This window comes from Schistocerca nitens, chromosome 8, assembly GCF_023898315.1.
Source record: "Schistocerca nitens isolate TAMUIC-IGC-003100 chromosome 8, iqSchNite1.1, whole genome shotgun sequence".
NCBI lineage: Eukaryota > Metazoa > Arthropoda > Insecta > Orthoptera > Acrididae > Schistocerca > Schistocerca nitens.
In genome coordinates this window covers 40227149-40252463 of record NC_064621.1, presented here as the reverse complement: position 1 = coordinate 40252463, position 25315 = coordinate 40227149, and the positions used below count along the sequence as shown (strand labels likewise).

Sequence of the window (25315 nt, the reverse complement as noted above, 5' to 3'; positions counted from 1 at the left end):
AAAAGGTAAATGAATAGGTTAAAGTTAGATATAGTGGGAATCAGTGAAGTTCGGTGGCAGGAGGGACAACACTTCTGGTCATGTGAATACAGGGTTATAAATACAAAATCAAATAGGGGTTATGCAGGAGTAGGTTTAAAAATGAATAAAAAAATAGGAGCATGGGTAAGCTACTAGGAACACAGTGGAATTATTGTAGTCAAGATAGTAATACAAGTTTATATGCAAAATAGCTCTGCAGATGACAAAGATTGAAGAAATGTATGATGAGATAAATGAAATTATTCAGATAGTGAACGCAGATGAAAATTTAATAGTGATGGGGGACAGGAATTCAACAATAGGAAAAGGAAGAGAAGGAAAAGTAGTAGGTGAATATGGAATGGGGGTAAGGAATGAAAAAGGAAGCTGCCTGGTAGAATTTTGCATCGAGCATGCCTTAATCATAGCTAACACTTGGTTTATAAATCATGGAGGAAGGTTGTATACATGGAAGAGGCCTGGAGACCATGCAAGGTTTCAGATAGATTCTATAATGGTAAGACAGAGATTTAGGAACAAGGTTTTAAATTGTAAGACATTTCCAGGGGCAGATTTGGACTATGACCACAATCTATTGGTTACGAACTGTAGATTAAAACTGAAGAAACTACAAAAAGGTGGGAATTAAAGGAGATGGGGCCTGGATAAATTGGAAGTACCAGAGGTTGTAGAGAGTTTCGGAAAGAGCATTAGGGAACATTTGACAAGAATGGGAGAAAGAAATACAGTAGAAGAAGAATGGGAAGCTTTGAAAGATGAAACACTGAAGGCAGCAGAAGATCAAGTAGGTAAAAAGACGAGGGCTAGTAGAAATCCGTGGGTAATGGAAGAGGTATTGAATTTAATTGATGATAGGAGAAAATATAAAAATGCAGCAAATGAAGCAGGCAAAAAGAAGTACGAACGTCTCAAAAATGAGATCGACAGGAAGTGCAAAATGGCTAGGCAGGGATGGCTAGAGGGCAAATGTAAGGATGTAGAGGCAAATATTACTAGTGGTAAGTTAGATACTGCTTACAGGAAAATTAAAGAGACCTTTGGAGAAAAGAAAACTGCCTGTATGAAAATCAAGAGCTCAGATTGAAAACCATTCCTAAGCAAAGAAGGTAAAGCAGAAAGGTGGAGAGTGTATATAGAGTGTGTATACAAGGGCGATGTACTTGAGGGCAATATTACGGAAATGGAAGAGGACGTAGATGAAGATGAAATGGGAGATATGATACTGCGTGAAGAATGAGGCAGAGCACTGAAAAACCTGTCAAAACAAGATCCAGGGAGTAGACAACATCCCATTAGAACTACTGATAGCCTTGGAAGAGTCAAACCTGATAAAACTCTACCATCTGGTGAGCAACATGTATGAGACAGGTGAAATAGCCTCAGACTTCAAGAAGAATATAATAATTTCAATCCTAAAGAAAGCAGATGTTGACAGGTGTGAAATTTACCGAAATATCAGTTTAATAAGTCACAGCTGCAAAATACTAACACGATTTATTTACAGATTAATGGAAAAACTGGTAGAAGCTGACCTTGGGGAAGACCAGTTTGGATTCTATAGAAATGTTGGAACATGTGAGGCAATACTAAACCTACGTATCTTAGAAGATAGATTAAGGAAAGGAAAACTTATGTTTATAGTATTTGGAGCCTTAGAGAAAGCTTTTGACATTGTTGATGGGAATACTCTTTCTCAAATTCTGAACGTGGCAGGGGTAAAATACAAGGAGCGGAAGGCTATTTACGATTTGTACAGAAACCAGATGGCAGTTATATGAGTCGAGGGGCATGAAAGGGAAGCAGTGGTTGGGAAGGGAGTGAGACAGAGTTGTAACCTGTCCCTAATGTTATTCAATATGTATATTGAGCAAGGAATAAAGGAAACAAAAGAAAAATTTGGAGTAGGGATTAAAATCCATGGAGAAGGCATAAAAACTTTGAGGTTTGCCGATGACTTTGTAATTCTATCAGAGACAGCGATGGATGTGGAAGAACAGTTTAACGGAATGGGCAGTGTCTTTAATGGAGGATGTAAGATGAAAATCAATAAAATCAAAATGAAGACAATGGAATGTAGTCACATTAAATCAGGTGATCCTGAGGGAATTAGATCAGGAAATGAAACATTTAAAGTAGTAGATTAGTTTTGCTATTTGGGGAGCAAAATAACTGATGATGATCAAAGTAGAGAGGGTATAAAATGTGAGTTTTGGTATTTGGGGAGCAAAATAAATGACGATGGTCAAAGTAGAGAGGATATAAAATGTACGCTGGCAATGGCAAGGAAAACATTTCTGAAGAAGAGAAATTTGTTAACATCGAGAATAGATTTGAGTGTCAGAAAGTATTTGTATGGAGTGTAACCATGTATGGAAGTGAAACCTGGTGATAAATAGTTTAGACAAGAAGAGAGCAGCAGCTTTTGAAATGTGGTGCTACAGAAGAATGCTGAAGATAATATGGGTAGACCACATAACTAATGAGGTGGTACTGAACATAATTGGGGAGGAGTTTATGGCACAACTTGACTAGAAGAAGGATGTAGGTTGCAGTTGTTACTTCGAGAGGAAGAAGCTTGCACAGGATAGAGTAGTATGGAGAGCTCCATCAAACCAGTCTCTGGACTGAAGACCACAACAACATTCCATAGAGTATAAGAAATATACTAAACAAAAAGGAAGAGCTGCTGCTTTCAATTCAAGATACAACAAGTTTAGATGAAACAAAGTTGATGTACTGTGCTTATGAGATCATCACCTAAAAGCTGTGAAATTGAACAAATACACTTAGAAGATTACAAAATTCCATCTAAGTAGTGTAGGATGTGTGGAAATTTTTATTTACAACACTTTTAGGTCTCAGGTTGTAGATGTAAGTCAGTATTGCATTGAACAAGATTTTGAATGCTGTGCAGTTGAACTAGAATTAGAAAAGCAGTCCATCATAGTTATAACTATCTACAGAGCACCAGTAGATAATATCACTTTGTTGCTCAGTCAGAAACTATCTTTATAAAACTTTACAAGAGCAACAGTAAAAATATTCCATGTGGTTATTTTAACATTGACTTTCTCTTAACAAATAGTAACCATAGTCAAATACAAGCATTGATGTCTTGCTTAAACTTACACCCAAAGATCTCATTCCCAACAAGGGTAGATGACTGCAGCAAGAATATGATCGACATTGCTTTCCTGGACTCCACACAGTATTGTGATGTAAAAATACAGGCTGTAGTAAATAGCCTATTTGATTATGATGGTCAAATGGCAATCCTTAAACACAGCAACAGAAAACCGTTAATATACAAATCCAAATTGGGTATGTCAGAATAATAAATGATGACTCCACCAATATGTTTATAAATAGTCTACAACAGCAACTATGGGAAGAAGTATACCATGAAGAGAATAGGGAAGAGAAATTTAACTCATTTTATACCTTTTCCCCCAACACTTTGAGGCCAGCTTCCCCTGAAGACAAATAAAAACTAAATCAAATGTAAGTAGGTGAAAGAATTGATAACATCTGGGATTAGAATATCATGTGCCAGAAAAAGGAACTTTACCAAGGACAGAGGAATAGAACACAGAAAGCAGTGAAAATATATTAAAGAGATATTGCAAAATATTGAACTGTATCGTCAGGAAGGGCAAGAAAACATGCATTATGCACAGCAAACTAACAGGTCAAATAAAAAAAACAAAAAGCAATCACAACATTGGAAACAAAGAGGGATAAAATATCAGAAGAAGGGACACATGACAACAGTCTGAAACGGGCAGCCTCAGAATTCCTGTTTGACCTACATATAATTTTCCACACAGATTGTGTGCAATTCTATAAATTACACTCTGATTCTCAATCATTGTATGACTATAATCATCACTGAATGCTATTTCTTTAATTATTTTAAATTCATTTTCAAAATCTGGTTGATGAAGAGTCTCCACCAACCTTTTAGACCTCGCCACTGACACCAGTAACCAACAACATTTATTGGAGATGTACAGGAAAGTAACCTCAACAGACACAGTAATACCAGACAGTTCCCAGCATCCAATAACACATAAACATGCAGCATTCCACTCCATGGATGCCGTGCCTGCTATCTCTAGTCCAAACCAAAGCAGATTTTGAAAATGAGTTGAAAATAATTAAAGGAGTAGCACACAGTAATAGTTATGGTCCTACACTGACTGACAATATACTCAGCAGAAGGAAAAGACACAAGGATAACAGCTCTCCTGTATCCACCTTAGACAGCACAAAACCATACTGATAGCAAATGGGTCCCGATGCTATACATGGGTAGAACTTCACAGGTCTTGCCAGGTATCTAAAGTTCAGGAAATGTACTCCAGCATTTTACACTAGGCATACTGTTTCCCACCTTCTGTTCAATAGTAAATCTTAAATTCCTCCTTTAGAACAGAGTGGGATTTATAGATTCCCACAATCTGTGTGGAAAATTATATGTAGATTAATCAGGTAGGTCTATAACCACTAGACTGACTGGGCATGAAAGGAGTTGGAGACTGAGAAAGAAAGATACCACCTTTGCTGAACATGCTCTGAATGAATGTCATTCATATGATGTGAAATGTGATGTCCTCCATAAATAAACTAAATGGAGAAAACTAACAGTACTTGAAATTCTGGCCATTAATAAACACTGATTACAGAGTCCTGACCTGGTCCTTAATAACCCAACACAGTTCCACTACTCAACCTTATTAAAGTAGCAGCCAGTTGTTATCCACTCAACATTAGCTAATAAGCATGTTATAAATGCCCCACACCCATATTCCATAGAAGTCTTTCTTCCCCTCCCTTTTTTTGGTCGGTTCATCACATTCACAAATTTGTCCATATTACATAGTAGCCTGTGCCATTACTCATTTGTAGAACATTTCTTTTTTATACACTGTCATAGTTTTAATGTATGAATATACTGTAATGTAAGATTTATTTGTTTATCGATATAGTCATAAAATGTCACATATCTTTGTACAGCATTCCTTTGTACAGAATTCCTTTGTACAGCTATGCATTATTGCTGAATTTTTGCGGACTATTTGTTCAATATTAAGTTACCTGACAGTGGCCTAAAAAGCAGAAAGCCAGTTCATAATGTACTAATACATATCACTGTGGAACATTAATATGGCATATTCAAGTTATTAATAATTTAATACAGTTTCAGACACCAAATAACAAGCTTCAAGCCATTGAAATTGATATCCATGGACAGAAAATAAATGAAACTTCACGTATAAGATTTCTAGGAACAGAAATGGATAACAAATTAATATGGACTGAACATATTGATTACCTGCTCAAGAAACTAAGCTCAGCATTTGTTGCACTAATAGCTATTTTGCCCTGTGTTTACAGGGAAACAATAATTTTGTCACATTTTGTATATTTGCACACTCTGATCTCATATGGTATAATATTCTGGGAGAATTCTGAAAAAGCGGAAAAAGTTTTCAAAATACAAAGGTGAACTGTGAGGCTGATAGATGGCATTTCAAATCAGGCACCCTGTAGACACCTATTCAAGACAGTTGGCATACTGACACTCACAAGTCAGTGTATCTACCCACTGATAGCATTTGTAAACAAGAACAAAGATCTTTTCCGAACTAACTGTGATATTCACAATTGTAACAAAGGAGTACTCCAGTCTCAAATAAGAACATAAAAAGAGGACATTGACAGTCCTCATGTATTCAAGAGAAACCTGGAACAGTTCCTCATAAACAACACTGTATACAATTTAAAATAATTTTTAAGTTTCAAGAATTATATATGGTGGACTGTATGTAATTAATAATATTGTTTATCTTGCATTTATATTTTTTGCAGTACTGTTTATTTTTCTTCTATTTTTGACCATATAATATAACAGAGGGAAACATTCCACGTGGGAAAAATATATCTAAAAACAAAGATGATGTGACTTACCGAACGAAAGTGCTGGCAGGTCAATAGACACACAAACAAATGCAAACATACACACGAAATTCAAGCTTTCGCATCAAACTGTTGCTTCATCAGGAAAGAGGGAAGGAGAGGGAAAGACAAAAGGATGTGGGTTTTAAGGGAGAGGGTAAGGAGTCATTCCAATCCCGGGAGCGGAAAGACTTACCTTGGGGGAAAAAAGGACAGGTATACACTCGCGCGCACACACACACATATCCATCCGCACATACACAGACACCATCTGTGTGTCTGTGTATGTGCGGATGGATATGTGTGTGTGTGTGTGCGAGAGTGTATACCTGTCCTTTTTTCCCCCAAGGTAAGTCTTTCCTCTCCCGGGATTGGAATGACTCCTTACCCTCTCCCTTAAAACCCACATCCTTTCGTCTTTCCCTCTCCTTCCCTCTTTCCTGATGAAGCAACAGTTTGATGCGAAAGCTTGAATTTCGTGTGTATGTTTGCGTTTGTTTGTGTGTCTATTGACCTGCCAGCACTTAAGTTCGGTAAGTCACATCATCTTTGTTTTTTGACCATATAATATTGTATTCATTGACTTTTCCTACATTACAATACAATGTCATTTTGCAGGACCAGATAAAAATCAATCAGTCAATCAATCATAACTCCTTCCTATGATGTATGTGATGTTTGCAGCAATAGGATGGGTGATGGGTGTCATTCGAACTTAGACTTAAAATACAAATAATTCCTAAATCTTGGGTGGGGTTGCTCAGATAGTGGACCCTGTTACAGGGGGGCAAATGCTGTAGAAAAATACATCTCAATTATCATTGCCATCATCTCTGTTTTCCCTTTATCCAGCATCAGGCCAATTTGGGACATTTATGGTACTTCTCCAGTCACTCCTTTCTTTCCACGATTTTTATTCTATGTTTGTTTTGTTCCATTGCACACTTCTTTTTCATATGTTGGTGTTGCCTGAGTTGATTCATCATGCTCTAGATTCCCATCTTACCCTCAAACTTCATATTTTTCAATTTTTTCATTTAATATGTCCAACTGTTCTTGTACATCCTTACTGTTAGTTCCACACAATATAATAATTCCAGCGAAAAGCAACAACTTAATTTCCCTTCTTCTATAAGCTTATTTTATCTCTTCCTAAGTTTCAGCCATAATTTCTCAGCCATCTAACATTCATAACCAATCAGTTCTTCCATCTTGGGGATGAACACAATTGATGCTTTGTTGTACATTGCTTGAAGAATTTCAGTTGTTTGTTTTCCACCTCCCTTTCTCTCCAAGGTTTCTCATATCTTTTCTCTGGGACACTATCATATGCCTTTACTAACTCAAGAGGTGTCATCATCAGATATTTCCCATGATATAAATGCCTTTTCATCAACAGTTTCATACTACATATAGGTTCTACTATTCTACATCACTTTCATTTTAGCTTCATTTATTGTTAGCATATTCTGTGCTTCATGGACGGGTCATAATATTCAATTTTCAGTAAGAAAGGCTGTGTCATCCAAAGTGGTCTGATCCCCTCTCCAGAAATTTTATTTTACTCCCTACACTGTTTTTCAACATACTAGATGAACATTGATGGTCAAAAGTTGCAACTTAACCCATAATTGTTGTCTTTACATTGATACTGTAGGCAGTGAGGAAGGATATTAACCTGAAACAAGTGAATGTTGTTCAGTGTTTTCTGACTTACATCTATTTTCTACATTACTGGCAGCATCAGCATGAAGAATCTATTTGTCCTGTACAAACTGTACACAGAGCAAATATTTTATCTACACCTGCTGTCTTTCTGCCTTGCCTTTGCACAGAACAGAGTTCTGAAAACTCATACATTTATTTTTTACTTCTGGTAACTTGTATATAGCTTTCCTGATATCATCAATTTTTACAAAGACCATTTGTTTGTCTACTACCTAAAAGATGTCTGTCAATCACTCTGATTTCGATAATTTACATTTCTAAGAGCCTGACAATAAAAAGAGTGACATCCAGAATACATGGCCAGATGTCAGTGTAACTTGGCATACATACACACCACTGGTGTGAATGGAAATAATTAGAGCTGCAATTCTCTGTGGCTAGTAGAATGGTCACCAGAGTACGTTAGTATTGTTCATGTTTAATATTATGGTTGGATATATAAGGGGAGTGAACAGTATCAGATGTTGATTATGGAGATGCTGCATACTTCTTGAAATAGTATTATCAGCACCTGGAAGAGTTTGAAAGGATTCTCATTGTAAATCTACAATTGTCTGGCTGGTCAAGTCTCACAGTATCCAGATTTGTGCATCATTGGGATGTGACAGTGGATCAGTATAGAACTGCATGGGAATCTGAGGACAGGTGTACTCATCATCTAGGTTCCGATTGATCACCTTTGAGTACCATAAAGTAGGTCTGCCATCTGAGACCAAGTAATGGACTCCCTGCAACATTCTGCATCATCTTGCACCATTGATAAGACACTAGTACCAACAGGACTAGGCAATTTCCATCTGATTCATAGGCTGCAGTTGGTAATACAGCACAAATGGTCACATTTGTAGAGGTGCTGGCACTGGGAAGCATGGACTACTGATAGATGGTGTCATACTGTGTTCACGAGAAACTCATAGTTCTGCACTGCTGTGGATGACCATCATTGGCAATTGAGGTGGTAAGCTGGGGAGATGTCCCATTCTTCCAGAGTTTTGGAGTGACACACCAGGATTAACACCTGGTTTTTGCTGGTACTGACTGAGGGAACTCTGATGGCACAATGTTAAGTCACAGGTATCTTGCATCCTCATGTGTTACCTGTAATGTGACATTATCATGGTCATTCACATGAGTGCTAAAAGGAATTAATTACACTTCGGTAACATGATAAATCAGTCTAATCTAAAGGCCATAAATTCAACTAAATACATAGGAATTACAATCACGAACAACTTAAATTGGAAGGAACGCATAGAAAGTGTTGCGGGGAAGGTTAGCCAAAGACTGCATTTTATTGGCAGGACACTTAGAAAATGTGACAGATCTACCAAGGAAACTGCCTACACTACACTTGTCCATTCTCTTTTAGAATTCTGCTGCATGGTATGGGATCCGTACCAGATACAATTAACTGAGTACATCGAAAAAGTTCAAAGAAGGGCCAGATGTTTTGTATTATCACAAAATAGGGCAGAGAGTTCAAATAGTTTAAATGGCTCTAAGCACTATGGGACTTAACATCTGAGGTCATCAGTCCCCTAGACTTAGAACTACTGAAACCCAACTAACCTAAGGACATCACACACATCCATGCCTGAGGCAGGATTCAAACCTGCAACCATAGCAGCAGCGCAGTTCCAGGCTGAAGCACCTAGAACCACTCGGCCACAGTGGCCAGCAGGGCAGAGAGTGCCATTGAAATGATACAGGATTTGAGGTGGACATCATTAAAACAAAGGTGTTTTTTGTTCAGACAGAATCTTCTCACGAAATTCCAATCACCAACTTTCTCCTCCGAGTGCAAAAATATTTTGTTGACACTGACCTACAATGGGAGAAATGATCAACACGATAAAATTAAGGGGAATCAGAGCTCGTACGGAAAGATATAGGTGTTCATTCTTTCTGCGCGGTATATGAGATTGGAATAACAGAGAATTTTGAAGGTGGTTCAATGAATCCTCTGCCAGGCACTTAAATGTGACTTGCAGAGTATCCATGTATATGTTTTTTCAACTGGGCACTGGGCAATGCCTGTCCACACATGGCACATGTCTCTATGAACTGCCTGCATGATGCTGATGTATGCCCATGACCATTAAGATAACTCACATCAGTCGCTGATAGAACGTGTTTGGGATCAATTTTGATGTCACATCTGTTCCAGTGCCAGTATCCAAGATAACAAGGTATGTAATTTGGTGGCCAGCTTATCTCAGGACAGGATGTAATGCTTTGTTACATTGTTTCCAAACAAATTATTGAATGCACCCAGGACAGATGGGATGCAACATCATACGGACAAGTCCAGTCCAAGAAAGTGAGTAGATGCATTAGTTTTGACACTGAGTTCTTAGTGGGGAGAAACAGTTGCATATTACCACCTAGATACCACAATTCAGATTTTCACTGATCTCCATAAATCACTGGAGATAAATGCCACGGCTATTCCATCAACTACCTCTCAGTAGACTTTCCCTTGATCTTTGCCCATGTCTTGTAGCGTTCCGTGTCTAACTATCTCTGTATTCAAAGGAAGGTGAACTGTAAATTTCCTTTCTTTTAAATTTCAGACTGTTGTTCATTGCTAATATGATGTTATTATGTGTTAATAATCCTTATCTGCCCCTAGAAATATCTCGGGAGCCCAATGTTCGATTTCTTAGTATCAAAATTGTACTGAGCAATGAAGCATGTAAATTGTGGGGCCAAATAGGGAGGACAGGTGAGGCAGAAGAACTGTTGCTTTCAGGCTCTTACCTAAAATGTCCTGCTGGGGAAACCATTTTCCTACAAGCACATTATCCGGTTTCCAGGGAAGGCTTCCATTCTCCCATTTCCAAACAATGCGCTGTGGCAGCTCACGGAAGGCCTCCAGGAAAGCCTGCACTGTGTGCGGAGGCAATGTGCTGCTCCTGACATTGGTACCCAGGCTGAAGTAGATAGCACCATGCTTCGCACCATCCAGAAACTCTTGCAGCTCCTGTAAACATACGAAATAAAAGTACGATATTAAACGATTCTGTCTTTGGACCACAGACTGTACTGTTAATGTCAGAACTATTTATAACTAAATGTCTTGCAGGAACCGGGTGATCCGGTGCTCAACACATTGGCTGTCGTGTGGCCGCCCCTACCAGTAGGAGAACTGCATTCCTGATGGCAGGTGCCTGGCCTGGCCTCGTTGCGCAGTATTCATCTCTAAGTATCTGGCAGTCAACATGTTAAGCAATTGCCCCATTACTACTGCCTATAGGAACCACACATCAGATTTCAAGGGTTGGATCATGGAGAGAGAGTATTTCTGCACTTTCTGGTTATCAGTCACCCTCTGCTGAGGGGCTATCATTTTGTAACATGCAGCTATGAGGTTTTTAAGTTATAGCTTGCTCAATAAGGCAGCTCAGAAACTAAAATTAATTCGTAGTACTATAGGTACGTATAATTTGTACATGTTAGGTTCAAATGTAAACAAGCACCTGCTCAGCACATTCGGGGACTTGTCATCAGGTGCAGTGCACCTACACCAGATATCCCTACTGCTGTATCCTGCTATTAGTGCGTGTGAGTGTGACAGTGCTGAGTGTAGTGTCGCCATGCCCAATCATGTAGTAACCAAGTAGTATACGAAACTGATCCAAATAACACAAATATGGCTTTATTCATAAATCTCTGAACAATGATGGAAATAAGACCTATGTGATTCCACACAAAACAAGGCAAAAGAATTGTACAGAAGGGGCAACATAAGTGATATGCAGAACTGCTGATATGAGCGACACAAATTAAAGAATGTAGTTAGAGTGAGTCAGCACTGCTTCCTGCAGTCGCTAGCAGACGGTGTGGTGGAGACCGTGCCGTGTGCACACTTCCTACAGGTGGCCTCTAGGGGCTGGCCCGTGCTGATACAGTTGGTGGTCGATTTAAGTACACACGCACGGTGACACTACAGTCAGCGCTCTCGCACTCACACGCACTAGTAGTGGGATGCAGCAGTGATGGCACTGAAGTAAGCCTCACCTATGTAGCAGTTATTTTGTCATTATTCTAGCATGAGTGATACAATGAGATGCACTAAAGCACTGAAAGTATTCACTGTTTTTTTGCCAATCATTGTGTTAAATGTTTTTGTTTCAAAATTCATAGGAGAGTCACTATCTCTGTATCAACAGTTATGTTCATCTGGACTTCTAGTCCACATGTGCCATGTGAATGTGTGAAGCTGTTTTGTGTTGTGTAGTGAAACACAGATATTAAAAACTGTTAAAAGTGAGAAACAGATTGTGCTTAAGGTCTATGAGATGTTTTTGAAAAAAAAAATCTGTCACTGCCAATACAGTTTGGTGCTAAATGGCAACTAAAGCTATCCTGCTTGCAAGATGTTAATGGTTATTGTCCAGCTGACATGGTAAATTAATGCAGCAGCTGTAGGCTATACTGTGGATCACTTGTGTTCCAGTGGTGAAGGTGGCAGCATAGGTGCATTTTAAATACTCCACAGCTGATGTGGCAGCTGTGATACAACAGCGCAAACATACGGTAATAATTATATGTGAATGTAGTCAACGTGGCATGATTTAGATTCCATGGGAACGAGACTCCAATGAGATAATGACAAACAAGGAGGAACAAATAGCATAATGTTTACTTCTGTATTAAACTTACAATGAGCAGAATATAGTAATACCAACAACTCCCACATTTTTTCACACTTCTCATGTACTGTACAGTTGACAGTTACCCATACCACTGGTTGTGGAAAATCCTTTTCCTTCTAGTGTACATTCTCTCACAAAGGTGGTGTCTTGATTGCATCTACAACACTACTTCCTTTCACTAAAAGCAGTTACAGACTACAGCAGATTATAAGTCCTAGTTTTTAAGGCCTGTATATTGTAATCATCATACTATCTTTCAGTAACATACAGTTCATTTTAACTTTGGATCTGCTACGTTTCTGTTTGTCTCCTGTAGTTATTGTATCTCACAGTTGCTGTGTTTATACAAGTCAGGCATTATATTTTCCTTGGTAAATGTTACACACTCATTATTAATAGCTGTTACTACAAAAACTGAGTTAAAAGAACTAAAAATTGTATGCTTTCAAGAAAAATAACCAAAATATGGGGTTTGATGATTTGTGGCTTCACGAGCTGCAGCCAAAAAGTGGATCCTAAAACAAATTAACATGTGGGGGCCCAACCACTGAAGATATCAAACATACAACACAACCATTTATCTGCCAAATCAAAATAGCTCCAAACACTTAAACTTTTCTGGCATGTTTCCAGTCTTAACCATGTCTCTGAACATATTAATTGTAGTCTTATCAAGAAGCAGTGCTGTCACAAAAGTTAAGTTGTGCCTTGAATAACATCATCTGGAAGCTTACTAGCAGCACCTGGCATAAGTGACCTGGTGTCATCAGTACACCTGTTCTTACTCTGTTTCTCTTCACAGCAATGTATCCAGCATCCATATGGAGAAATTATGCCAACAGTGTAGCACTAATCTGAATGAAGTGTAGCCCATTTTATCAGGATACCTGTGGCCAACTGTAGTCAGCAAAACATACCCCATGATGGGCAGAGTACATCAATACATGATGAAAGATAGTATAGAGATTGAAAAGAAGAGGGACTAAAATGGCACAAGACAGGGAGTGCATTGTTATGAAGCCTCACTATGTAAGCTCAAATCAGAACAGCTTTCCTGTTGATATTAGAGCTTTGGCAAAATACAGCAGTGAATCTGCAGACAGCAAGTGAGAAACTTTCTGCAATGCCCAACATGTTCTGTATGACATGAAACATGCAGAATTGTCTAAGGGTGGAAGTGATGTGATGCAAGGAGAACCTGCAGCAGTGTGAAACAGCACTAAATAGGTCTGTATGACTGCATGAACTAAGGAGAAACAACATCCTCTTGTTTGTATGAACCTTATTATTATGAATGATTTGTTTAAATGCAGTGAAAAGTGGCTGACACAAATTCTGCAACGTTTACCTGCTCAACGTTCAAATTCTGCAAATTGTGCTCAGGACTAGGGTACAAACTACACAACTAGTAGCTGACCTGTGCTCCTCTGTCGAACACACTTCCAACACATCAGCAAGCCATACTGCAGAAGTGTAACAGTGCTACAGTACCATTACATTTTTACAACGTAATTTAAAGAAAAAGGTAAATCATTATCTTAAGTATCCTAATTGACAGAAGGATGATGAAAAAGTGTTTAAAGGAAAGGAAGTATATAATAATGAGCATCAAATGGAAATACTTTAATTTGGAAGATATTTTTAATTTAAAGATAACTTTATGCTTCGTGGGAAACACACTTAACATAGTGTAACACATCCATTTCACAATTTTGACATTGTGCAGTTTTGTTTGGAATAAATATCTGTCTTTCTTTGGTTTTCTCAACAGTTTTCCAAAGTACAGAGGACCTGTCTGTCCAAACACAAGGAAAGAAAAAGTAATTTTCCTCAGCAATATAATTTTCTATGGGTCAGAAAACTGCACGAGTAATGGATTTCTGGCATGATGCTCACTAGAACACAAAAAAAACACCTCTTCATCTTTCAAGTAAGTTTGAGAATAATGAAGTCCTTCCATATTTCACACTATTTTTATTTGTTATTGTGTCTGTTACCAACTTCCTGTCTATCTCTTGTACTGAAGATGTGTCATGGGCATGATCCCCCATAGCCAGCTGGTGTGGCCGAGTGGTTCTAGGTGCTACAGTCTGGAACCACGTGCCCACTATGGTCAGTGGTTCGAATCCTGCCTCGGGCCTGGATGTATGTAATGTCCTTAGGTTGGTTAGGTTTAAGTAGTTCTATGTTCTAGGGGGCTGATGACCTCAGATGTTACGTCCCATAGCTCAGATGTTACGTCACATAGTGCTCAGAGCCATTTCAACAATTTGACCTATTCCACATATTCCATACCACTTTTCAGTCACTTGGTTTCTCAACACTAGGTTAAGCACTAATATGCTTGTTTCTACCACGACCTAGAAGCTACTTGGCCATAAGGTGACACTGCTGGACAATCCTGTTTGGCAGGAAACTCTGTGTAAGCACTCTCCTATTGGAAGGTCAAGTTGTGAAATTTGAGTTGAAGGGTTAGTAGACCATTCCATAATTTTTTCTAAATTGTGAAGTTTGTATCTGCTCATAAAAAACTGTTAAGGCTGCAGAATTTTGGGATATGTGGTCAGTTTCATATCTTCTGTTTGTACTTTAGATTTATTTTGATTGTGCAGTCTGTATATCTTTCTGTATAATTTTCAGTCTTTACTTTTTTACTTTGATGTTCTGGAGCTGAAGATAACAATAATGATAATAACAAAGGGTATGCAGGGATGAAATATGCAAACAATATAAATAAATGCAAGTATGCACTGAAGTGTTATAACAACAATCCAAAAATGAAGTTGAAACCACACAGGATAATGTGTGAGACCTGTGGTAGTGGCTTAGTGTCAGTCTCGACGTGCAGTCCCGTGAGCTCGATGACGTTGGGCAGGTTTGGCCTGGGGTAGTGGCTGCTAAAGTGGGCTGTGACAATAAGCAGGCTGAAATTGCGTTCTGTTTCAAAAACAGATGGCGGCTCGGGCCCGAAGTACTGCCGCATGACGGCCTCGTGCTCTGGCAGGACAGTGTAGAACCAGTAGTGCATGAAGCGCAGGTAGTGGTACGTATTGTAGAGGCGCTGCCAGAATGTCATGCGGTCAGGCAGCCCGACAAACACGTCTGGCAGGTAGGCGGGGTTGGTGGGGTTGCCGATGGTGTAGTGGCTGGGCATCATGGCAGGCAGCGTAACGATCCCCACTAGTGGTGGACGGCCCGCTCTGTGCACCAGCCCATAGTAGCACTGGAACGGCAGCCGCTCTGTCACCACCAAGTCGAACTTCTCATCCTTCCTGCAATGACAGTAGACAGCCTGTAGTGCCAATACTCGTATGAAGGCTAGGAAAGAGACTGTCAACACTGTGTGACTAGTGGTTTATGATCTCCTCAGCCTGTTGTGTTGATATGCCCCCTCCAAGTGAAATCTAGGAGAGGGAATATCCACAGGCTGAAAAACAGATGTTAATTATGAATATACACTGAAGTACTAAGGAAACTGGTACAGGCATTCACATTCAAATACAGTGATACGTAAACAGGCATAATATTGTGCTGCGGCCGACAACGCCTATATAAGGCAACAAGTGTGTGGCACAGTTGTTAGATCAGTTGTTGCTGCTGCAACGGCAGGTTATCAAGATTTAAGTGAGTTTGAACATGGTGTTATAGTTGGCACACTAGTTATGGCACACAGTATCTCCAATGTAGCAGTGAAGTGGGGAATTTTCTGTATGACCATTTCACGAGTGTACTGTGAACATCAGGAAACCGGTAAAGCATCAGATCTCTGACATTGTTGTGGCCGGAAAAAGATCCTGCAAGAACAGGAACAACGATGACTGAAGGGAATCGTTCAGCATGACAGAAGTTCAACCCTTCCGCAAACTGCTGCAAATTTCAATGCTGGGCCATTAACAAGTGTCAGTGTGTCAACCATTCAATGAAACATCATTGATATAGGCTTTCAGAGCCAGGGGCCCAATTGTGTAACCATGATAATTGCATACCACAAAGCTTTATGCCTTGGCTGGGCCCATCAACACTAACACTGGACTGTTGACTTGAAACATGTTGCCTGGTTAGGCAAGTCTCATCTCAAATTGTATTGAGCGCATGGAAGTGTACGGGTACGGAAACAACATCATGAATCTAGCATGTCAGCAGGAGACTGTTCAAGCTGGTGGAGGCTCTGTAATGGTGTGGGGTGTGTGCAGTTGGAGAGATATGGGACCCCTGGTAAGTCTAGATATGACTTTAACAGGGGACACGTACATGAGCATCCTGTTGGTCATTCATGTCCATTATGCATTCTGATGGACTTGGGCAATTCCAGCAGGACAATGTGACACCCCATACGTCCAGAATTGCTACAGAGTAGCTCCAGGAACACTCTTCTGAGTTTAAACACTTCCGCTGGCCACCAAACTCCTCAGACACGAACCTTATTGAGCATATCTCGGATGCCTTGCTACATGCCGTTCAGAAGAGATCTCCACCCCCTCGAAATACTCTTACAGATTTATGGATAGCTCTGCAGGATTCATGGTGTCAGTTCCCTCCAGCACTACTTGAGACACTAGTCAACTCCAGGCCACACCGTGTTGCGGCACTTCTGCGTGCTCGCGGGGACCCTACACGATATTACGCAGGTGTACCGGTTTTTTTGGCTCTTCAGTGTAGATACATCTACATTAATGAAACTTATAACAAACAACATGTCTACAAATGAATTAAACAATGAAAGTATATTAAACACTCCTTCAGTCACACAATGGACTGGAGGAAATTACAAAAAATTAAATAATAAAGATTGTCAGGGCATATATGTGATGTCTGCTAATGTCCTCCCATGTTATTGCTCAACCATTACTATGATAATTAATAAATGGTTCTCTGATGGTGTATTTCCGGAATTTCTGAAACTTGCAATGACAATACCAGATTATGAAAATGGTGAGCCATGTGTGGTTGCAAGCTTCACACCAATCTCAATAGCTCCAATCTTTGCTAAAGTCATTGACACTGGACCAAATCCCAAATTACTTTGAAATTAATAAACCCTTCTCACACACACAACATGGCTTCTGCAAAGGCAGATCGACAACAGTAGCAGCACTAGATCTGGTTACCAGGATGAAGCACAGTTCTGAAGAAAAAGAATCTTTAGCAGTGACGTTTTGTGACCTTGTGAACTGTTTGGCTGCATTCTCCATCAGATCCTTCTGAACAAACTCTGTCAGTATAGAGTTGAAGCCACCATTCTGGCAACCCTCAAATATTACCTGTAAAAGAGGAGGCAGATTGTATGAGTCCAAGAGGAGCTCTATCATGTGAATGGAAACTGGAATACAGTCTATCACAGGGATCGGTAATGTGCCCTTCCTGTTCTTATTTTTTGTAAATGACTTGAGCTCTCTTGGACAGTTCTTGCAAATTGCAGATGCCACAACTTTCTGCTCGAAAGGCATCAGCACTAGGAAGGATCAAGAAGAAGCAAATGTTTTGTTTGATGTGACAAAAGAATGGTTTGTTATAAATAAAATGAAAATCAATGAAGAAAAAATGCAAAAACTGGTATGTAGCCTCAGTGACAAAGGATAGCTTAACTGAGTAGAGGTTGTGAAACTTATGGTGGACAGCAGACTCATTTGGCAAGACCACAGTGCACAAGTGTGTGACGAACTGTCATGAGTCCTGTACGTCCTGAGAAAACTGAAACATGTGATATACTGACTATGGCCTGTTACTACGGGGTTACACTACAGGTTGCAAGAAGGAAGATTACATAAAAAAAAACAATAAGGATCATAAAATCAAGCAGCAGACAGGAGCACTGCAAGCCAGTACTCACAAAATTGGGAATAATGACTGTATTATTATGTATTTTTGTGCCTCCTTCACATTAAGGAAGGATTCCTTCAGTAAGAGGCATGACATACATGACCACAACACCCTCAACAAAGAGAGCATAAATGTTCTAATCTGTTGACTGTCCAAAAAAAGAGATAGCTTTCCGAACATTGCCCTGAGAATGTTCGGATTACTACCCATGGATGTGCTGATCCTGCCACTGGAGAGGTTCAAGAACAAAATTTCAAGAGACTTAAGATTACATCCACTATACTCCATCCTGGAGTTTTTTTACTGTTAAGAAAGTGAATGGATTTACTTAAATTTCACCAAAACTATTGAATCAGTTGCCAGTAAGATTAAATGTCTATACTGTAAAATGCTTAATATCTTAATTTTTTTACACTGTACATATTATTTGTATATAGAAAATTTTGTAATATCTGACACCGTCTATCGACCCATGGGTGGCTAATCACACAGACTTGGTAGTAAAGAAACAGTAGTTGTAGGTGGATTCAGGCGCATTCCATTTTGGAAATCATCCACGAATTCAGTATTCCGAGATCCACAGTGTCAACAGTGTGCTGTGATTATCAAATTTCAGGCATTACATATCAGCAAGAATAACAGAGTAGCTGACGGCCTTCACTTATCGACTGAGAGCAGCGGTGTTTGGATAGCTCTGTCAGTGCTAACAGCAAGAAACTTTCAGTGAAATAACCACAGAAATCAATGTGAGACAAACGGTGAATGTGTCTGTTTGGACAGTGCGGCAAAATTTGGCGTTTATGGGCTACGGTAGCAGATGACCAATACATGTGCCTTTTCTAACAGCACCCTCTCTCTTAGGCTCGTGACCATATCAGTTGGACCCTAGATGACTGGAAAACCAAGGCCTCATCAGAGGAGTGACGATTTCAGTCGGTAAGAGCTAATGATAGGGTTTCAGTGTGGCGCAGATCCCACAGAGCCGTGGGCGCAAATTATGAACAACGCACTATGCAAGCACATGGTGGCTCCATAATGGTACGGACTGTGTCTACATGGAATGGACTGGGTACTCTGGTCCAACTGAACCAATCATTGATCACAAGTGGTTACGTTAGGCTACTTGGAAACCATTTGCAGCCATTCATCGACTTCTTGTTGCTGAACAAGGATGTCATGTCACCGGGCCACAATTCTTTGTGACTGGTTTGAAGAATATTCTGGACAATTTGAGCAAATGATTTGGCGACCTAGACCATCCGACATGAACCCAATCGAACATTTATGGGAATAATCGAGAGGTCAGTACAGACGACACTTTCGCAATTATGGGCGGCTATAGAGGTAGCATGGCTGGATATTTCTGAAGGGGGCCTCCAACGACAGGGGACTTCCATCGACTTACTGAGTCCATGCCACATCGAGTTGTTGCACTGCACAGGACAAAAGGAAGTATGCCACGACTCTTGTCATCTCAGCGTACATCTCACACAGCATAAACAGAACCGCAGCACCTTCTCTTTAACCTCTGCATGTTTGAGCAGTGTTAGTTGCTTGTTGTCACGCTGTTACTGTTTGTCAGTAGGTGTGTACAGGGGTGGATAAACATACAGGAACATCAAAGACACAATACATGACCGCGCCTAATATGTTGTAGGAAAAGCAGCTTCGTCTTGGAATGCTGTGTTTTCAAGGGAATCTTGTAACAATCTCCCTGCAAAATAGTGCCAATTTTAGGTAAAGGCAATGGAGGTGAATAGCAATCGTGCACCCTTCTCTCCAGAGCAAAGGCTCAATAATTTCACATCTTCTGACTGTGGTGGCTAGGGGAGACGCGACAGTTCATCCTGGTGCTAACAAAACCAGTCCTGGACGATGCGAGCTGTGTGAACAGAGGCAGTGTCGTCTTTGAAAACAGCATCACCACTGTAGAACGAACTTTGTTTCATGGGAGTGACCTGATCAGCCCAAGTGGTCACATAATCCTTGGAATAATGAGACGTCGCAGAGTAGTGAGGGGGGCCATGGAACATCAAGACATGGTCCCCCGAATGTTCACCAAAGATCCCATCATGTTTCACTCTTGCGACATAAACTCGGCCAGAAGTTAGGAACAGTGCGCAACAAGACTCTTCCGACCTAATGGTTCCCTTCCACTGTTCCATAGTCCACCGTTTTATGGATTCGACACCATGATTTTTTGTTACATTTGTTCGCATTACTGGTGTGCAGTTTTGGAATTCCATTTCGCCCTGAAATCACCAGATTGTGGAGCTCCATTCGTGCTATTGTGCTGACACAGTTCGCGAGACATTTAGTTCTGCGGTGACTTTTGCAGCTGTCGTCATCTTGGCACAGTCCTCTTCAATGACCGTCTGTTGTGATCACTCAACATGCTTTCTTGCGCGTTGTGACTTACAAGGGAAGACATTTTTTCGCTCTCGCCGTATGCTGTACTATCTTCGATACGGTGCCTCTTGAAGGGTTTTAAAACACTTCAGGCTAGCCGGCCGAGCGGTTCTAGGCGCTACAGTCTGGAACCGCGCGACCGCTACAGTCGCAGGTTCGACTCCTACCTCGGGCATGGGTGTGTGTGATGTCCTTAGGTTAGTTAACTTTAAGTAGTTCTAAGTTCCAGGGGACTGATGACCTCAGAAGTTAAGTCCCATAGTGCTCAGAGCCATTTTTGAACTTCTGGTTACAGAAACACCACCATACGAGTACCAACAGTTTGTCGTAGTTCAAAGTCACTTAGCTCTGACAACGCGCTTACAACTAGGCCTACGCTGGACACTGTTCTCAACACGACTGATCAGTGCAACTTACTGAAGACGTTGCTCTAAGAACAGTTAGTGGCCAAATACAACAGCTCAAAGCGCAGGCTTGGCTAGCAACTCCTTTTATGTTCAAGCGTGCATTTCTCGCATGGTTTCCGATTTTGTCCAACTCTTATACCCTGTATCATTTCGAAGGAAGTTATGCACACAATATGCTAAGTTGTGAAATGCATAAATGGTGTCCACCATGAATAACGTATTTATCTCAAACTGACAGCCATGCATGTGAAGCTACGGGATCTCGCCAGTTCGTTTTTATTTTCGATTCAACGAGCCTGTATAAAATTTCGAATTGTTCGCAAGACATGCAAAAATATTCACTGTTCGGTCTATACAAAATCACAGTTCCTTGCAAAGATGGTGAAATTTACCTGTCTTCTTGTGTACTACTTTATCGAAGAGAGAGTAAGTAAAAGCAGCAGTTAGTCGCCTTCGACCAACTGCATGGCTCTAATAAATAAGGCATTGACTACAGTGAGTCGGCTGATATAATATAAATATTTCAAAATATTATTGACGATTTGTACATTCTGATAAAGGGGAGCAAAGCATTTCCTGGTTACGACTATTACAAGTTTTCAACGGCCACATTCCAGCAAACGCGACACTACTAGAACACGAACACAAATTACTTTAGGCCTAACAATGACACCGGTACTTGCTTGTATCATTTCTCTCCTGATGCGGTTTCGCAGCAAAACCTTCACAAAACTTCTGACTTCTTAACCTTTTCATGGTACTCCTTACGAGACGCGTACAGTATATCGGGATATTTCCCCGTCTCTTCAATAAACAGTTGCACATCCTTGGCTGCACTGCTGGCAGGCTGGTGGCAGCTGTTGCACGGGTTGTGAACACGTGTGCGCGGCCCAGTACTCCCGTGGCTGCCACTTCGCGGCGATCGGTGTGATCTCGCTTCGCTGCGGAGCAACAGTGGTTGGCGAGCACAACTCACCCGCCACGTTTTCGCGGGGAGATCGCAGCTTCACTGCCGCAGAGTGCGTGCCTCAGCACGGCTGCGAGCTGGCGATAACAATACACTCTTTTGCATCGAGCCTTTGTCTCAGCCTTTAAGCCGCCCTCACACGGGACGCGTTTCTTACCAAGTACGGCAAGCGTGGTTCTCAGCGTGGTTGGTACACGCTTGGAAACGAGGTGGTACATCACGCGGAAAGTTCACCTCCTACGAATCCGCGACCACAGACGCCAGTTGCAGTTGTCTGCTACATCTGGAGTGCGGACGTGCTTAAATTGCTGTACCGCAGATAGTCGAAGATGAGCGACAAGATAAAATTGTGGACATTCTTTGGATTGAACAACAAACTGTAACGCATAATTAAAAATTTGATTTGGCATTATTTAGGAGTCATAATCCCTCGCCTAACTCACGTTACCTTTTTGAAATACAAGGGAAAGCGCCTCTGCTCGGCAATGTTATTTTCATCACTATAAAACCGCGGTTCTTTTTCACTGCAAATATTAAAATGTATATTTACTCTTTGTTAACATGCTATCCACGTTGTCCTGTCTGTGGCATATGTTGTACGGAATTGCATTTCGTTGGGACACCCTATTAGGCACGTTCACAAAAATGAATGAACTCGCTCCTGAACAGAATGCTCCCTTATTTGTACAGAGCATCGAATATTCCAGAACATGCTTGAATGAATTAAAATGAAGTCACTGAATTGTTTAGAAAACACGAACGTGGATAAAAAAAATACTTGCAGGAAACACGACAGAATCGGCCACCTAAAGTTTGTAGCCCGCGCTTCTATCCCCTACACTACAGATGCAAAATGTTGACAAATCCTTGAGATCACGATCTCCTGAAGACTATAATCGCCGGTATGTCATTAAATCTGACAAGTAATTATGTTCTTCAGTCTTTATGTAGCATATATGCTACATCAAATTGTTTTTCTAGCTCAAGGAATACACTGAACCCCCTGTGCCTGATTGTAGAATGTACCAAATATTTAACGCCATGTGTTTTCACTGCCTCATTTGTTTTAGTTTCTGCATATTCCCAGTAGGTAGCCGCATCTGCTTCTTTTTTTAAAAAATAGCTGTTAATCGGAGCGTAATCATGTCTTCGAGTGATAAAGGTAATTTCTGTTTACTTTTAGCAATTTGAAATAGAATGTGTTTACAGCATGCTGTAATATGGTAATATACCCTGCAATATCGAATAAGTGTTTATTTCATCACAACAACATAAGAATATACTTTTTCTCGATGTAGCGCAGAATCTATTTTCGGCAATAACATATACTTTCACAGTCCAGTGGCAGTGTTTTCGTAATTTATGGGAGTTGAATATTCAGTTTTCTGAATATAATTTCACATATTTCAGTACTTTTTAACGTAAATATCGTGAACATATTCTAAAATATTGGCGAATCACACTGTTTTTTAAGAATTGGTATTGTAATCGTTTTTGTCCCAGAACTACGCATGTCACCAATGTAAACTTTTCATTCATAAAATCTAAGCTCAGAACAGAGGCGATTATAACAAATAGTACTACAAACGACGTATTTCTGACAAATCTTCAATGCGCCATACAACCTACAGTAATAGCACACGAATTATAACAGGAAAAGCACCAAATATGAAAAGCCATCAATATGTCGTTTCTAATCACTTTGTTGTAACAAAGCGACCCTCAATGTGTCGGTGCTTTGAAACACCATATATTAATAAAACGTGAATTATATAAAATCCATCAAATATGGGCTTCAACTGCGGGCAACATGATCCGATATAATGCCTCAAATAATAGGTTCTGCTTGTGACGGGGAAAGCGATCTTGCGTATCACTATCCACGTTCCATTCCACGAAACGATAGTTTGACGTTTCTGATTTGCCTATCACGCTTGGGAATGATCCGAAACGTGGAACTCCATGTTGTGACGTTACAAAAATCGACCAGCTCCACACCCAAGTTCGGTTTCACGTCCCGTGTTGAGACGGATTTCAGGACTGAAACGCTTGCATAAGAAAAAGTAATTCTGTTTACGTATTTGGTTCGCCTGAATAACAGAATATAAGCATACGTATTCTATTACCTATCTGAATTGAAATGGATAGTGCATTTAAATCGAATAGGAACGTGGGATGGGTAGGACCTAGATATTACGCGCGGTCACAGCAGTGCCGACAATCAACGGATTCCACCGACTGCCGGCCGAAGTGGCCGCGCGGTTCTGGCGCTGCAGTCTGGAACCGCGAGACCGCTACGGTCGCAGGTTCGAATCCTGCCTCGGGCATGGATGTGTGTGATGTCCTTAGGTTAGTTAGGTTTAACTAGTTCTAAGTTCTAGGGGACTAATGACCTCAGCAGTTGAGTCCCATAGTGCTCAGAGCCATTTGAACCATTCCACCGACTACTTTCATCGGACGAAGACGCCGTTCTATTTTAGTACTGAAACTGGTACTCCGGTGATCTTAATGACGAACGTACGGACTTAAGACGATGGTCGGTGGACCTCAACTCTCGTTTTCTCCGGTCGAATCACGTTCACACAGGCAGAACATGGACTGTGGGAGACTTGCAAGTTTAGTACGTGAAACAAGGAGTCTGTGCATCCTGGGGATCAGAAATATCATTAACAAGGATACATCTCGGAATCTATGGTCTGAACCTTGAGCCACAGCAATATTTTTGACGCTGATGTCCGCAAAAATTAAAGAAAAAAACGGTACTTGCGATATATGAAGACAAAATACTGGTTCACACGAAATAATACATTTCTTTGGCCGAATCATTTATAAAATGTAATTCAGTATTTTTGTTGTAACAGAACTTTTGCTTTGAACATTTTAGGTTACACATTACCGTAGCTATTATTGATGTCGGGTGAAAGAATAAGTTTACTGTTACCAGTCACTGTTTATTTACATCCACGAGGCGTTTCGAAAGTTTAAGCCCCTCATCAGGTAGACTTCGATGTGTTAGTATGACATATATGTCTGTTCTGTTACAATTTTGGGGTAGCTTGTGGTCCTCTCTCCAGTGTTCATTGACTCCTTTCTCTATCGTAACACATAACGACGTAAACTGTCACATTTTGAAAACTTTGACACTCTCTCCAGTGGCACAGGTTCCTTTCTCTATCGCAACACGTCATATGTAAACGGTCATATTTTGTAAATTTTGTTCACAAAACATTACAGTTTACATGTGATGTGTTACTATGGAGAAATGAGCCTGTAACCACAAGTTACCCCAAAATCGTAACACAACACATACACACACACGTCATACT

At 40.4% G+C, this 25315-nt stretch overlaps 1 protein-coding gene across 1 annotated transcript in view; it reads right to left on the bottom strand.

The window, feature by feature from the left end:
- The window catches only part of LOC126199149 (UDP-glucosyltransferase 2-like), a 136672-nt gene that overhangs the window by 30819 nt on the left and 80538 nt on the right, over positions 1-25315 (bottom strand). Inside the window, exons 4-5 of the mRNA XM_049935905.1 lie at positions 15199-15658; positions 10489-10711 (exon numbers count right to left, since the gene is read on the bottom strand). Of these exons, the coding sequence (XP_049791862.1) occupies positions 10489-10711; positions 15199-15658 (683 nt within the window). The remainder of the gene's footprint in view (positions 1-10488; positions 10712-15198; positions 15659-25315) is intronic.